At 34.9% G+C, this 13,502-nt stretch overlaps 1 protein-coding gene across 5 annotated transcripts in view; it reads right to left on the bottom strand.

Annotated features, from left to right (window-relative positions):
* Positions 1–13,502, bottom strand: part of ITGB8 (integrin subunit beta 8) — a 109,076-nt gene that overhangs the window by 28,789 nt on the left and 66,785 nt on the right. For all 5 annotated transcript variants that reach the window (XR_007150281.1, XR_007150280.1, XR_007150282.1 and 2 more), the window contains exons 9-13: positions 11,618–11,752; positions 8,628–9,033; positions 5,908–6,133; positions 3,148–3,254; positions 32–195 (exon numbers count right to left, since the gene is read on the bottom strand). Coding sequence is in view for 1 of the 5 variants with exons in the window: in XM_047849592.1 (XP_047705548.1) it covers positions 32–195; positions 3,148–3,254; positions 5,908–6,133; positions 8,628–9,033; positions 11,618–11,752 (1,038 nt within the window). In the remaining 4 variants the exon portion in view is untranslated. The remainder of the gene's footprint in view (positions 1–31; positions 196–3,147; positions 3,255–5,907; positions 6,134–8,627; positions 9,034–11,617; positions 11,753–13,502) is intronic.

Below are 13,502 nucleotides of genomic sequence, written 5' to 3'. Positions count from 1 at the left end.
TGATAGTAATTCTTTTTTAGAATCCACTGACCTTTTTTGAGGCTGACACCCTGTAATCTGCCGAGGACTTAATTTTATTACTGTTCCATTGTAGTATCACCTGTCTAATGATAAGGACTTTAAGCAACCCAATCAAGAATGTAACTATGAAGATGATGAAAAATATTCTTAAATAGCTTGGGCTAGAGAAACATTCTGTAATGAAGCAAACAAATAAATGGATTAAAACTAGAATGAGTAAATCAAAGGATTCTAACAAGCAAACAATGTTCTCCGTCTCAATTAATAGGACCAGAGATATTTTCAAACCTGCATTTTTAAAACAGAAGAATACCATTACTATTGATTCAAAAATAAACTCCATAATTTTTTTATTACACATTTATTATTAAAATGTTTCCAGGAGACATTCTTTAATTGTATTAACTGGAATGTGTCCAAATCCCTTAAACAAATAAAATTTTACCTGTGGCAGAGAAGAGACAGTTTTTGTGGTGTGTACTGTTGGTCACTAAGTGGGAAACAGGATTTAAAAATTATTTAACAGCTCTGTGCATTAGCATATGTTTCTGTGGTTATGCTTGCTCTTCATTTGTTGCACATCAGTAATGGAAAGTAAAGTAAACAATGCAGAAGCTAAAAGCAGTACTAGTCTAATAGATGAATAGCTATTTCCTTTGAAACCGTAGTGTAAATTTCCATTATTATTACAAGTAGCTTCTCCAGGGAGTAGGAGTGTCCAACTCGGGACAATATGCAAATCTCTTTCCTCAATTTTTATTAATTTGGTTTTTACTTGTCCATTAACCAAATCTGTCATATTTTGCTTCTAAAAATTCACTGTGTGTTTTTTTCAAGAACAAATAATTACTAGCTGGCGAAGGAAATGCTGCATTAAGAGGAGGAACATACTAGGTCTCTGTTTTAGTACCAGACCTTTGGCAAACTCTAGTTGGAAAGTCTGCAGGCTCTGTGGATGCCAGAAGTATTACCCTATTTTAAGGGGAACATTGCACAATATGTCAGTATTCCACAGAACTCACCAGCTGCCCCAGATTCACAAAATTACCTCCTGGCTTAAAGAGGCAAGTATTTTCTACCCATTCTCCAGACTTTGGGGACTTCACCTAAATGTATGAAGGTCTCCCTGAGAGGGCCTTTTGAGAGGGGACCTTCCAAGTCTTAGACCTTACCCAAACATGGGTAATTTCTGTCTGAATTCCCAAGGGATGACCAAGCATGCTTTTGAATAAACCAAGAGCTCAGGAATAACGTAAGGGCTCCTCACCAAGTGAGAACACTTCGAGCCCAGTTTTCTTGTGGTCAATGACAACGGTCCTTGAAAGAAAGGGTAGAGGGAGTCCAGAGGGCTACTAATTGGAATAGAAACACCAAATGAGAGTACAAGTCTCCCTTTGTTACTGTTCTCACACACAGAGACAATCCAAGATGCTCTATTCAAAAGTGGTGCCCTTGGAGTCTTCCAGAGTGACCTTCAGGTCTATGACATGCATGCCTTTCATCCTGACAGACTGTCATTTCCTCTGGCTGTCTTAGAACTAGTCCATCAGGCTAAAGCAGATCCTTAAAGGGGACACGTGGCTTGATCCCACTTTTTGGCTTCTTGCCTAGGAGGAGCTTAGCCAGAAGAGCAAAACACCCTTTAAGTGTGATTGAGTGGATAGATAATAGGGGTGGCTAACAAATGTCCTTTTCCTCTCCTTCCACCGTAGTTGTGAAAGGGAGGGGAGCCCCCTAGCTACTGTTACATTTTACAAATATTTCTAATGGGTTAGGATAGAGGACATTTTCAAGGCTCAAGTCTGCATGCATTTTAAAATGTTAGAATATCATTTTGGATAGCCAAACATTTAGCCTTGGCCATGACTCTCATCTTGGTTTAGGTCAGGCAAGGGCTTTTCCTAAGGACCTTTAAGGGAATACTTTTTGTAACCACACTTAGGTCAGAGTAGGTTTGTTTACTTAACATAATAAATGACATGTTGACAGGAAGGGCTCTATTTATTAGAAAAGGCACTTGGCTTTCTGGAGTGATTGCTGCAGCCCCAGCTGGCAGCACATGGGCTGTTTTCAAAGCCAAATTTATTATGGACTAAGATCAGTGTGGATGCAAGAGAAGAAGGAAACAAAACTGGGGAAACTTTATTCTTCTGTGCAGGCTCTGTAAGAGCTGGAATTATTTTCATAAGTTGGAGGAGAGACTAGAAATAATAGTAGCAGTAGAAATTCTTTCAAAGAAGACATAATTTAAAGCTTAAGTTCTAATTCATGTGTACTTCAACACCTTAACACCTGAGCAAAGTCAGATACTGGCTTTTGAGTTCTAATGAAGTTTTGTCTTAAAGTGGTCTTTGAACACAGTTTTCACATGTTTCTCCCATTTGTGTGTCATCTTTTAATTTAAATATATCTGTCATGTTCAATGGCTCATTTGCTGTCATACAATCTTTGAGGTTGGTATTATCATCTCCATTACAGATGAGGAAATTGAGGCTCAGGGAAATTTTGTAAGAGGGCTGGTATTTCTTATTGGTATCAAGGAACATGCTTTAAGCTTAAAAGTTTTCATGCCCTTTCCATTAGGCTGCCTTTATAATCACTCACCCATAAATTATATTTATGTCAGAATGAAAAACACCAGAAAGGGATGGCCCTTTTTAGGACATATATTTTGCAAAAGCATGTAATTGCTACTTAGAATTTTTGGTTCACCTGAAACATAAAGGAGAGTTTCGGTTTTACATGAGGAAGGTTGTAACTGGAAGTAAGCTGGGTTATGAAAGAGAAGAATGTCTCCATAGAGTTTATGTCTAAGGGTGAAACGGACTGTACATAGGAAATTTCCATTCTTGGCTCACTGAGGCCTCTGTAGACACTCTGCTTGGTGTGCTTCCATAGGGGGGCCCAGCATGGGCATTTAGCTGGATAATTGAGACAGGAGATCTACTCATTCAGCTGAACTATGGCAAATATACTCAGCTGCTTTTTATAAAGTACCATCTCTGGAAGACTGAGAACACTGAAGCAGTTTTTCCTTTCTTTAGGATGATTGATTATGGGCTCTTTGGGGGAATATGATTCTCTACAGATACTCTCCAGTGCTTTCATTAGTAAGCTTTGGTTTACCTGATGTTTGGTCCATATAATGCTGTTCTGTGAGAGCACATGAAGTTTTACAATGATCAAGTATAGCTTGAGATAGATTATGAGGGTGAAGACATTGCACACAATTCCTATAAAGACAAACAGAAACGAAACATTTAATCTTTGAATAGGTTGTATGCTGGAAGCCGAGCTATCCCGGCCTGAGGGGCAGGGCCCGGGCTGTGAACGGATTGGTGACTGCAGGGCGGCCCGCCGACAGTGAAGCTTCTTGGACTCCTGTTTTTAGGTAATTAGGTCTTAAAACTACCTGGGGTATTGTCTGTTGGGGAATTGCCCTCGGCAGGCCCCCTGGGAAAAGAACCATTAGGGAAGAAAATAAGGCTCCCCAAGAAATTGTGCAGCCTTAGGTTTAGCTCTTGCCACCCCCTATGGAGACTCCTCTACTTACAGGAAGGATAGCCTCATACCTTTGCCAGCAAAGAGGGCCTGTAAAGGAGAGACATTGATTTGAAAGCCTCACTCCGGCAACTAACGAGTATATCTCTGGGCACAGGTGACTTCAACCCCTAGGCCCACCTGGCCCTCTGGAGGCATTCCAGATGATGACTGAACCTAGTCTGTTAAACTACATAATGGTTCATTGGTTCCTAGGTGCATTGTCTCTCTGAGAATGTATGAGGCATGGGTTTCTAAGGCTTTTTCAGCCCCTTTCTGGCACCTCGGACCGAGGCAAACACATTGTTCTGGCCTCATGTGGTTAGGAGGTCATGTCCCTGTAACTGTTCCACTTGAGGTGTTGAGAAATGGAGGGCCTTTCACGAGAACAGCAAAGCAAATGCTTTGTAGATTATAGATAAACACAGGTGCATAATGGAATAATGTAAGAAATTAATCTATAATCAAAGTGTATGCGGGAAAGTTAGGGTAAACTCACCATGTTATTTCTTAAAGGTCGTTTATACATAGGAACATTTTCAAAATTAGGTAATGTTAGAAAAAACATAGTTGACGTATGCTACAAGGAAATCACTAGTATATATAATGCCACGTTTACTGCAATAAATCGGCCAGTTCAACACACTGCTGTTGTCTGTGTCCATTTTTATTTTAGTTTTTTATTTTAGCTTTTTATTTCAGTTTTTTATTTTTATTTTTTATTTTTGTTTTATTTTCACTTTTTCTCCGATGCTGTTCATCCTTCTAGAACCCCTGGACCTGCTGGAGCTGGACTCCGGCAGTTGTAAGCCCATAGTATTTTTTGCAAGACATAAAATATCAAAATAGAGTACTGTTTTAGGATAGTAGTCTTGTAAAACTGGGAAAGAAAGCCAAAATATTTATTTGTAATACTGGCTGAATTTAATACCATGCAAAATTATATTCTAATCACTAAAACTATTTTAATAATGTGTACAGTCAAAATAATGATTTTTTTTGTATTGAGAAGAAAATACCCAAGAAATACATAAGAAACTTTTATTACAAATAAAATTAGCAAAAATATTTTAGAAGATAAATGTTATACTACTAGAAAAATTTATCAGTGAATACACAATTCAAGTTTCACTTGGGTTCATTAGAAATAACTCCATCATTACGTTTAAGTACTGCATTTCCAAGAGATTTACATAAATTACCATGTATAATTTTAAAAATTTTACTTGAGCTACCAATCTGAGAAAGTGAATGTCTTAAAATTTTTGAATAAAACAAATTAGAAGGCACAATGATGTTTAGAGTAGTGGTCTTTGAACAGGCTCAAATTGTTACTGGAAAATTAGTTACTGTCACCAAACAATAATGCCATCTTCACTTAACATATCACCTATTACTTATACATCACTTTTTTCCAGGGGTGCTTCATAGCCAGTATCTTTCTTTATTTTTAAAATAATTTAAAAAACTCAAAAATTAAAAAACACAATAATAATAGCTAATATTTATTCTAGGATTATTATGCACCAAGTAAAAATGGTTTTTTTTTCACATGAATCATCTAACTTAATTCTGTCACAGAACTATATAGCAAAGTATTATTATAATCATCACTTTCAATATCAAGAAACTGAGGCACAGAGAATTTCGACAACATACCCTAGCTCAAACAGCTAATTGATGGTAAACTGCCATCAATTATCATCATGTTGTATACCTTAAGCCTTGTGTAAGCAAGGCTATATGTCAGTTATATCTCATGAAAGCTGGGTAAAAAACAGTGAGCCCTTATGAACACCAAATCTTATTCTTCAAAACAACAAACCTGTTTCAACAAAGCTAAAGCAGGGGCACCTAGGTGGCTCAGTCGGTTAAGCCTCAGACTCTTGGTTTTGGCTCAGGTCATGATCTCACGTTTCATGAGATCAAGCCCCATGTTGAGATGTGGAGCCCCATGTTGGGGATATTCCCCTTGGGGATATCCCCATGTTGGGGATAGCGTGGAGCCTGCTTGGGATTCTCTGCCCCTCCCCCTGCTTATGTGCTCTCTCTCTCTCTCTCTCTGCTAAAATAAATAAATAAACGTTAAAAAAAAAAAAAAAGAGTAAAGCAGTGAATGCCTAGATCAATTCCAATGCTTTCACAGCTATCTAGTGGCCAAAAGTTAGGATCTAAGTTTTCTTGTTCCTAAAGTCCCTATTCAGTTCCTTTTTAGCATGATGATAACAAATTTATCTGGTAGAGAAGATCCAGCAACTTCTAAGATTAAGGAAGGCAAAATAAAAGGATGAACATAGCTATGGTGAAGAACTGCTTCATGTATGTTTGGAGTTGGAGAACACATACCAGTTTTCACTGCAGGCTGTGTGACACGTGGGGCAGTGTTCACAGAAGCGGCCGATGCTCCTGGGATCAGTGCACTGACACTTGCCACATACACATGTGCCTCTTCCACTACACACTTGGCCCTTTGGATTGACACAGTGCTGGGCTGATGCTGATGGGCACTGGCACCGATCTCCTTCCCAGCCACTGAAGCACAGGCATCTGCCCGCTTCACACTCTCCATGCCCTGCAACAGACACTCCAGGACCTAAGTTATTGGAGCCACTGACTTTGTGCAGTGTTTCCAAACATAAATTCCCCTCCCATATCCATGGAAACACACTGACAGTCAACTGAATGGAAACAGCATCGTTTTCTATTCGTCTGACATAAACAACGAGAGGTTTTAGGAGCGTCTATTTTCGAAGCTGTTCTGTTGTAGATAAACCCCATGATGCTAATCTCTTGTGCTGACAGTTGTGACATATGCCCCACTGCAGTGGCTGCCTGACTACCTGAAGGTCACTGTGCATTCAGTTTTAAATTAAAAACACACAAATATAAAAAAGCTACAAAGGCTGAAGTAATGTTAATTGTCAGTCTTGAAATCCAAAAACCAGGGGTATTTGATTAATAGCCTCCATAATCATTCTCTTAGTTTCTCATTATTGCTAAGGGCCTGGGATACTTTTGAAGGTCTGTTAAGGCAAACCCTTCTAGTGCTTCAGTTCTGTTAGTGCCATGTTTAAAGATAAGATCTCTGGCGGAGTTGAACTGATCTCTTCACATCTTGAAGACATTATTTAGCAGGTTAGAGAGGCATGTCCTAAAGTATGCTGTGAGTTGTTATTAGGTGGTAAATGAGAGAAAGCAAGGTGGAGTGTGGGTGTATGTATGTATGTATGTGTGTGTGTGCATGTGTGTGTGTGTGTGTGTGTGTGTGTGTGTGCATGTGCGTGTATGCACATGCACACCTGTGTGTTGGGGTTGGGGGCATGCATGTAGACAAGTAAGTTGAAGAGAAACATTGGTTATATGTAGTTAAATGGGTTTTAGACTTCAGGAAGCATCCAAAATTTAATATGCCCATGTGGATTAGAAATCCTCAAGAAGGAGTATATATTACAGGGTTACGTAGTGTTTCTCAAGCTTATTTGGCTACAGAGTCTTCTTTCCTTCCTTCCTTTGCTTCCTGGCTTCCTTCCTCCCTCCTTCCCTCTCTCCCCTTATTGCAAGCACCTCACAGGGTAACTGCTCCATAGAGTCTACTGTTGGATCAACTCAATTGCTAAATGTAAAACTAATGAGGTCCAGGCCAAACAAATGCCTGCCAGACCCTGTTCCCTATATGTAGGCTGCACGCCCAATCCTAGCGAGCTGACCTGTGAACATATGTTTTTATTCTCAAAGGAAACTAGTGAAGAAAATGTTTGTCAGCTACATTTTGCACTTATAACTTATACACAAATAATTCAAAGCAGATTTTCAACTGCCTGTGGGCTGGTAGAATAGTCATACAGAAGAGCTAGTATATTGATTTTTAATAGTTTACTATAAATAGAGACTGAGATTCCCAATGTATTTCAAGCTGCTATCCCAATATCTGTGGGATATCAGAATTCTTCCTCTTCCCTGTTCCAAATAGGATTAGTTCTAAATATTAGAAGATAATTGCTGGCTTGTTCTTAACTTATCTATAATCCATTCTACCAATGATACAAGATATAGCAGGATACATGTTTGGCATATAAAATATTTTGTGTATATAACAGAATAAAAAGTCAATTTTTCATTGCATATTTATGTGATATATGGCAAATTTATAGCTGACACAAGAATAGAAAATTCATTTTGTATAGGCTTGTTACTTTCCATATGGTTATGATAATGAAATATTTTAGTTCATTAATAATTTAATTAATATTTGCTTACCAAAATGCAAAAATTTTTAAAATGGTGTTGTAACAGTAAGTGGATTTAGCACACTGTCATAGAAAAATTAATTCATTTAAAAACAGTATTTTGTATTAAATTTCAAATGTTGCATAGATTTTCTAGAATCTAACCTCTAGGTGGCAGTAAACTGAATTAGCCAAAAAGTACTTTTGATATTTTTATTTTAAATTATTTCATTTTTAAACGTGGTCTGTGTGTGGCCTCTGGTACTAATCTTCTAGATTACTTACAAAACCCGTATTCTCTTGAAGAATGCTGTTCTCTGATAATTCTGTTGCTTGCATTGTTCCAAAAATAAACTGGATAGATTTAAATTATTACAAATTTATAATACCATCTATAATAATGCATTAAGAATTTTCCAGTGAATGGAAACTGTGTTTTTAAAGCTCACTATCCTTTGAAAAAGCTAGAGGGAGTGACTACTTATGAGAATGAATCAAGTCTTTTCTAGAAGAATGCTCTGATTATAGACAACCTGCCAGACATCAGAAATTTCCTTTTCTGATATTTATCTTTATAAAATCAAGGCATGGTTGAGAATAACAATTTTTGGTTTTTATTTTCAATTATTTTCTGTACAAAAATAATTTAAAATATAAATAGCAGAATCATGTGCCATAAATGCATTGCCATGGCCTAATTTCATAGACTTTGAAATTTTAAATATTAAATTCAGATTCAGGGTTGGTAATTATAAAGATGTGACTTAAACAGACTTTGATATATATGCTAGTTTAATAGTAACTAGTAAAAGCTACATGTATATATTTACTTATACTTACCAGCACACAGATTTCCATGGTGATATGGACAAGAAAAGTCATCCTTTTCACAATATTTTCCATACACTTTCCCAAGCTTAATTTTGTGACATAAACATTTCCCACAAACACAAACGCCTCGGCCACTGCAAACAGGTTGATCTTTATGTGACTTGCAACTCTCAGAAGGAAACTGATCTTCATCAAAATGACATTTATTCTCATTACACTGGAAACATTTGGCATCTAGAAAAATTTCATCTATACACTTTCGTTTAGGTCCTCTGCTGTCCTCACACTGACAGCTGCAGTTTCTGTGTATATGAATTTTAGTGGTTTCATTGAAACCAATAGGTTTGATGATTGCATAGCTTTTTCCTCCTGTGACATCACATTTTTTCATTGTAACTGTGACATTGAAAAGAACCTAAATGGAGGGAGAGAAAGAAAATATATTTATATGTCTTGATTATTTTTATCACTACTCTTTATGTGTGAATGATTTTTTGAATCAATAATATACCATCTTATAGAAATTTATAACACTTGTAAATTACACAGGCACTCTTTCATATATAGATGTAACATCCCTTTTCCATTTTATTTATTTCCTAATTAATGAACCAGAGAGTCAAAAGAAGCAATGACTGCTACTTGTCTCTATTGTACCATTAAGTGGACATGGGTTTAAGTCTATTTGAAACGTCTACTCCACTTCCAATGACTAACTGATGTTCTCAATTGATTTCTTAGCAAACTTGAGAGAGAATAGACCATTTTCTGAATTAAGTCCTTAAAATGTGGGGTTAACGAATATTTGGCACAAGGGAGAGATCAAATAAACTAAAGGACTACTGTTCTACTGGTTTAAACCTTGAGATAGGATGTTCAGATGAACAATTTTTATTTATAATATATAAATATATAAATATGTAACATATAAATATTAATATATAAACAATATATAATGTATAAATAAATTTATTTATAATAAATTATTTTTACTTATAATAATATATAATATATATATATATATATATATATATATATATATATATATATAAACCCCAAGTAAAGATTCAGGGTTAAATTTTAGTTTATACATGGTGTTAATGAAGGAAAACATGAGGCTTTCTCTGATGCTACTTAAGGGAATAAGATTTAGGACTCTCTCAGATCTTAAGATCTCAATACAGGGTCCTACATTTGTCTCAGTGGAGACATGAGCGTACAACTAAAGATCTGGGTTGGCAGGAGTTTGTTTCCCTTGTGAAACAACAGATCCTGCCAAGTTTTTCCTTTCTCTCTATTTTTTTCTTTTTGCACAACATGATTGGTTTAATGTGCCTTTTTTGGATTTGTTAGCCTACCTTATAATTTTCAGGTACTTTGGCAAATAAGCTTGTATGGTTTTTTTTTCCATCTTAGATTAAGATCCATTACAACTTAAAAATTTTGTGGTAGCCTTTTTTGTTGGGATGAATATATGTGGGTGGGGATATATCCATATATATAAATTCACTCTGACCAAAAAGCCTAGCACAAATACACACACACACACACACACACACACACACACACACGGTATGAAAGATCTAAGTTTAGGCTTTTATATTACATATATGCATCAGAAATTAACATCAGTTTCATAATATTAAAATTAATGCAGTTAGTATTTTACTTGAAATGTTTTTTTGTCTTAAAGAATGTTAAGGATTAACAGATGTGTAGGATAATGTGGCCATTGCCAATATTAATAAAGCAAAATTTGGGGTTTATATAATTAAGAGGTCATATGACTCTTTCTGAGAGTCAAACTGTTTATACTACTTAGTTGAAAGTGAGGGTGAAAAAGGGATTATAGACAAAGTAAAAGAAAAAAAAAGTAAGAAGGAAAACTTTTCTGCCAAAACTGATTTTGAAAGAAAGAACTACTTCTAAAAGGCTAACCCTTTCTCAGAAACTTTTGCTAGCACAAAGTTTTTCTATATTTAATGGAAATAAAATATATATTTATATATTATATGAAAATTATATGTTATAATTGTATATTTTATAAACCAAATATATATTTTTTATATAATGTCTTTTTAACAAAATCCAAAAAGTGATTATGCAGGGACCTACAGAATTAGAAACTAGCCATAATTGATTTCAAATAGCCAGCTTGTTGGAGCAACCATACTACCATACTTCTGAACTACAGCATGACACTAAAATAACAACATCATAGAACTTGAGAGATGAAAGGAAAAGGGATTCTAAATTTTGTAATCTGTTCATTTAAAAATTAGGCAACTGATGCCTCAAGGTGGCTCACTGAAAATTACCTCATCTAACAAGAATTCCCTTGAAGAGCATATTTCTGTGTGTTTACCCTCTATTGTGCTGATACTGGGAGAATTCCTATCACCCCTGGTCCTATTTCTTAACACTGCAATAATCTGGACCCTCTGTTTTCCAGGTTATCCCTTTTTAATTAAATGACACTTCTTTTTTATTGTTCTTAATAAATGTCCCCACTTCGTCCTAGATCATTGTGAGTACTGGGACAATAGCACAGTGAAAGATTTTGGAATTCATAGCCTTTATCAGTTGCTCCATCACTCTCATTCTTTTTGTGGCTTATTACCTTCAATTTCAAATTTATTCTGAGATTTGCAACCAAAAAGGTAGGTATCATCATCATCATAAGTGTAAACACTACTTGTTTGAAAAGATGTGCTTTACTGATATATACTGGCTGTGACACAGAAGTTTAAAGTTATTATCATTAAATAAGTATTTAATATAATATATATTTACTTAATTTGAGAGTTTAAGACAAATAAATGGAGTTAAAACAAGTAGGAACTTTATAAAGAGACAATAAAAATTACTTTGAACTATATAAATATGATCCTTGGAGTCAGTAGTAAATAAAGTTTTCCAGAATGGTTTGATTTTTCTGTGAGAAAACTTGCCAAACAACTTAGTTTATTTTAAAATGGGAAAAATGCACACCCACATACTTCGTCATTGCTTGTCACATTTCCACATCCGTCTGTGCCTGCTTTTCGGGTCCCATCTGGACAGATGGCAGTAATATTAAAATAGACGCCTTTTACCTGGTTTTCCACCTGAACTTTCACTTCTGAAATGAGTTTCTGCAGAGACATCATTTTTTGATTGTATATCATAGAAATTTCAAATGTAAACAACTAAACAGAGTCAAGCTTATTAAATGATTCTAGATTTAATTTTTAACTAAATCAAAGAGTCTGTCCCTATGAAAGGATGAATAAATATACTGTTTCCACATAATGACCCAATTATATTTTATATACATAAGAAATACTGAAGGATTAGACCATATGCATTTAAATTGTTCTATTTTTTTCACATATTGCCATGACTATGCATTTCAATCACTTTGGAGATATTTCTCCTTCAGCCTGTGTTACAGAAATAATCATTTTAAATCCAGTAATGTTTATATTTTGTGACAAAATTTGAATAAAACATTGAGAACACATATATCATCACAGAGGGTAAATCTTAACAGCTTAAAATCTGAAACACACTTCTGACATTTATGTTATATATAAATAAATATTTCAGTTTCAAACACTTTAGGCTATCATGAAACCTAAAACACCTTACTGATACAGAATTCAAAGGTAAATTTTGGGGAGAGCATTTCTGTACTGTAGGCCTAAGAATTACCTGCCAGATATGTCCTGTAAATTCTCCAAGCATGCCCTAGGAATTTTGCCAAGTCCTTGGGGCTTACTTGTGTTAATCAAATTTGTTCTAATCCTTGATACTGAAGTGGGACAGTGGGAACATTTACTAGACAGGAAAACCATTACAAACATTATGAGTGCATTTATTCACTCATTTATATAATTATTCAAAAATGTTTATGTAATGCTTATCATGTATCAAGCACACACTAATTTCTTCCGTCACAAATCTTTGGTTACAAACATTTCTAGCTGCATTAAATAAGTACTGAAGATCTGTGTGTATTTGATCTCATAAAACAGTCTACCACATGCAAAAGTCCTTAACTTTATACTTGTAAACAAAAGGAAGGAGAAAAGATGAAATATATACCTAAGGAAAGATGAATAGCAAGATATGAAGACAGACAATTTTTCCAAAGGCTTCTAATTTTTTACTTGAGTAAATTTTAATTTTCAACTGTATAATCAATAAAGAGATGTATGCTTACTAATAGTTGGCCACAGTGGTAAATCTAGAACAAGATACTTTTTCAAATTAGTAAATTTTATTTGGATTAGAGAAGACTGTGTCAGCCAAATTTTTAAATCTCTCAGAGAGCTCATCCATTGTAATCACTTACTTGGACACTCTTAGCAAACTAACTGCGACTTCTAATGGTATACAAATGGTGTTGATATGGTGATGGTTTGACAGATCAGAAGGACATTCCTAATATAATGAGTGTTCTCAGTTTGCTCTTCTGAAATTCTTTCTGTTAAAAAGTTAAGCTTGTTACACTAATGTTTTTCACTTAAGCAAGGTGTGAAGACAAATATCTAAAATTTTGCCCAGTTTTGAGATTTAGAAATTAGGTTCCAAACATAGTATCAAGATTCTTTTTAATATCTAATAGATACAGAGGCAGAATTTATTTTTCAATATTTAATTCTGTTTGTATTAAATATAACTTATTTTTAATATCTTAATTTCAGTTTAAGTTATTATCGTCATGATTTTTATTTAATCTTAATTCTAATGGCAGTGCTATTGTAAAGGATAAAATTAAAATGCGGTCACATTCACCATACACTAAATTTGTATGTAAATTTTATAAAATTCTTACAAAGGAAATGCAAAAACTTAAAAGTTAGAGTGAAGTATCTTTATTCTTCAATGCATTGTGAATTA

Source organism: Prionailurus viverrinus, chromosome A2 (assembly GCF_022837055.1).
Source record: "Prionailurus viverrinus isolate Anna chromosome A2, UM_Priviv_1.0, whole genome shotgun sequence".
In the NCBI taxonomy this organism is placed as follows: Eukaryota; Metazoa; Chordata; class Mammalia; order Carnivora; family Felidae; genus Prionailurus; species Prionailurus viverrinus.
Note: the sequence above shows the minus strand (reverse complement) of the source record. Positions and strands in the feature narration are given on the sequence as shown.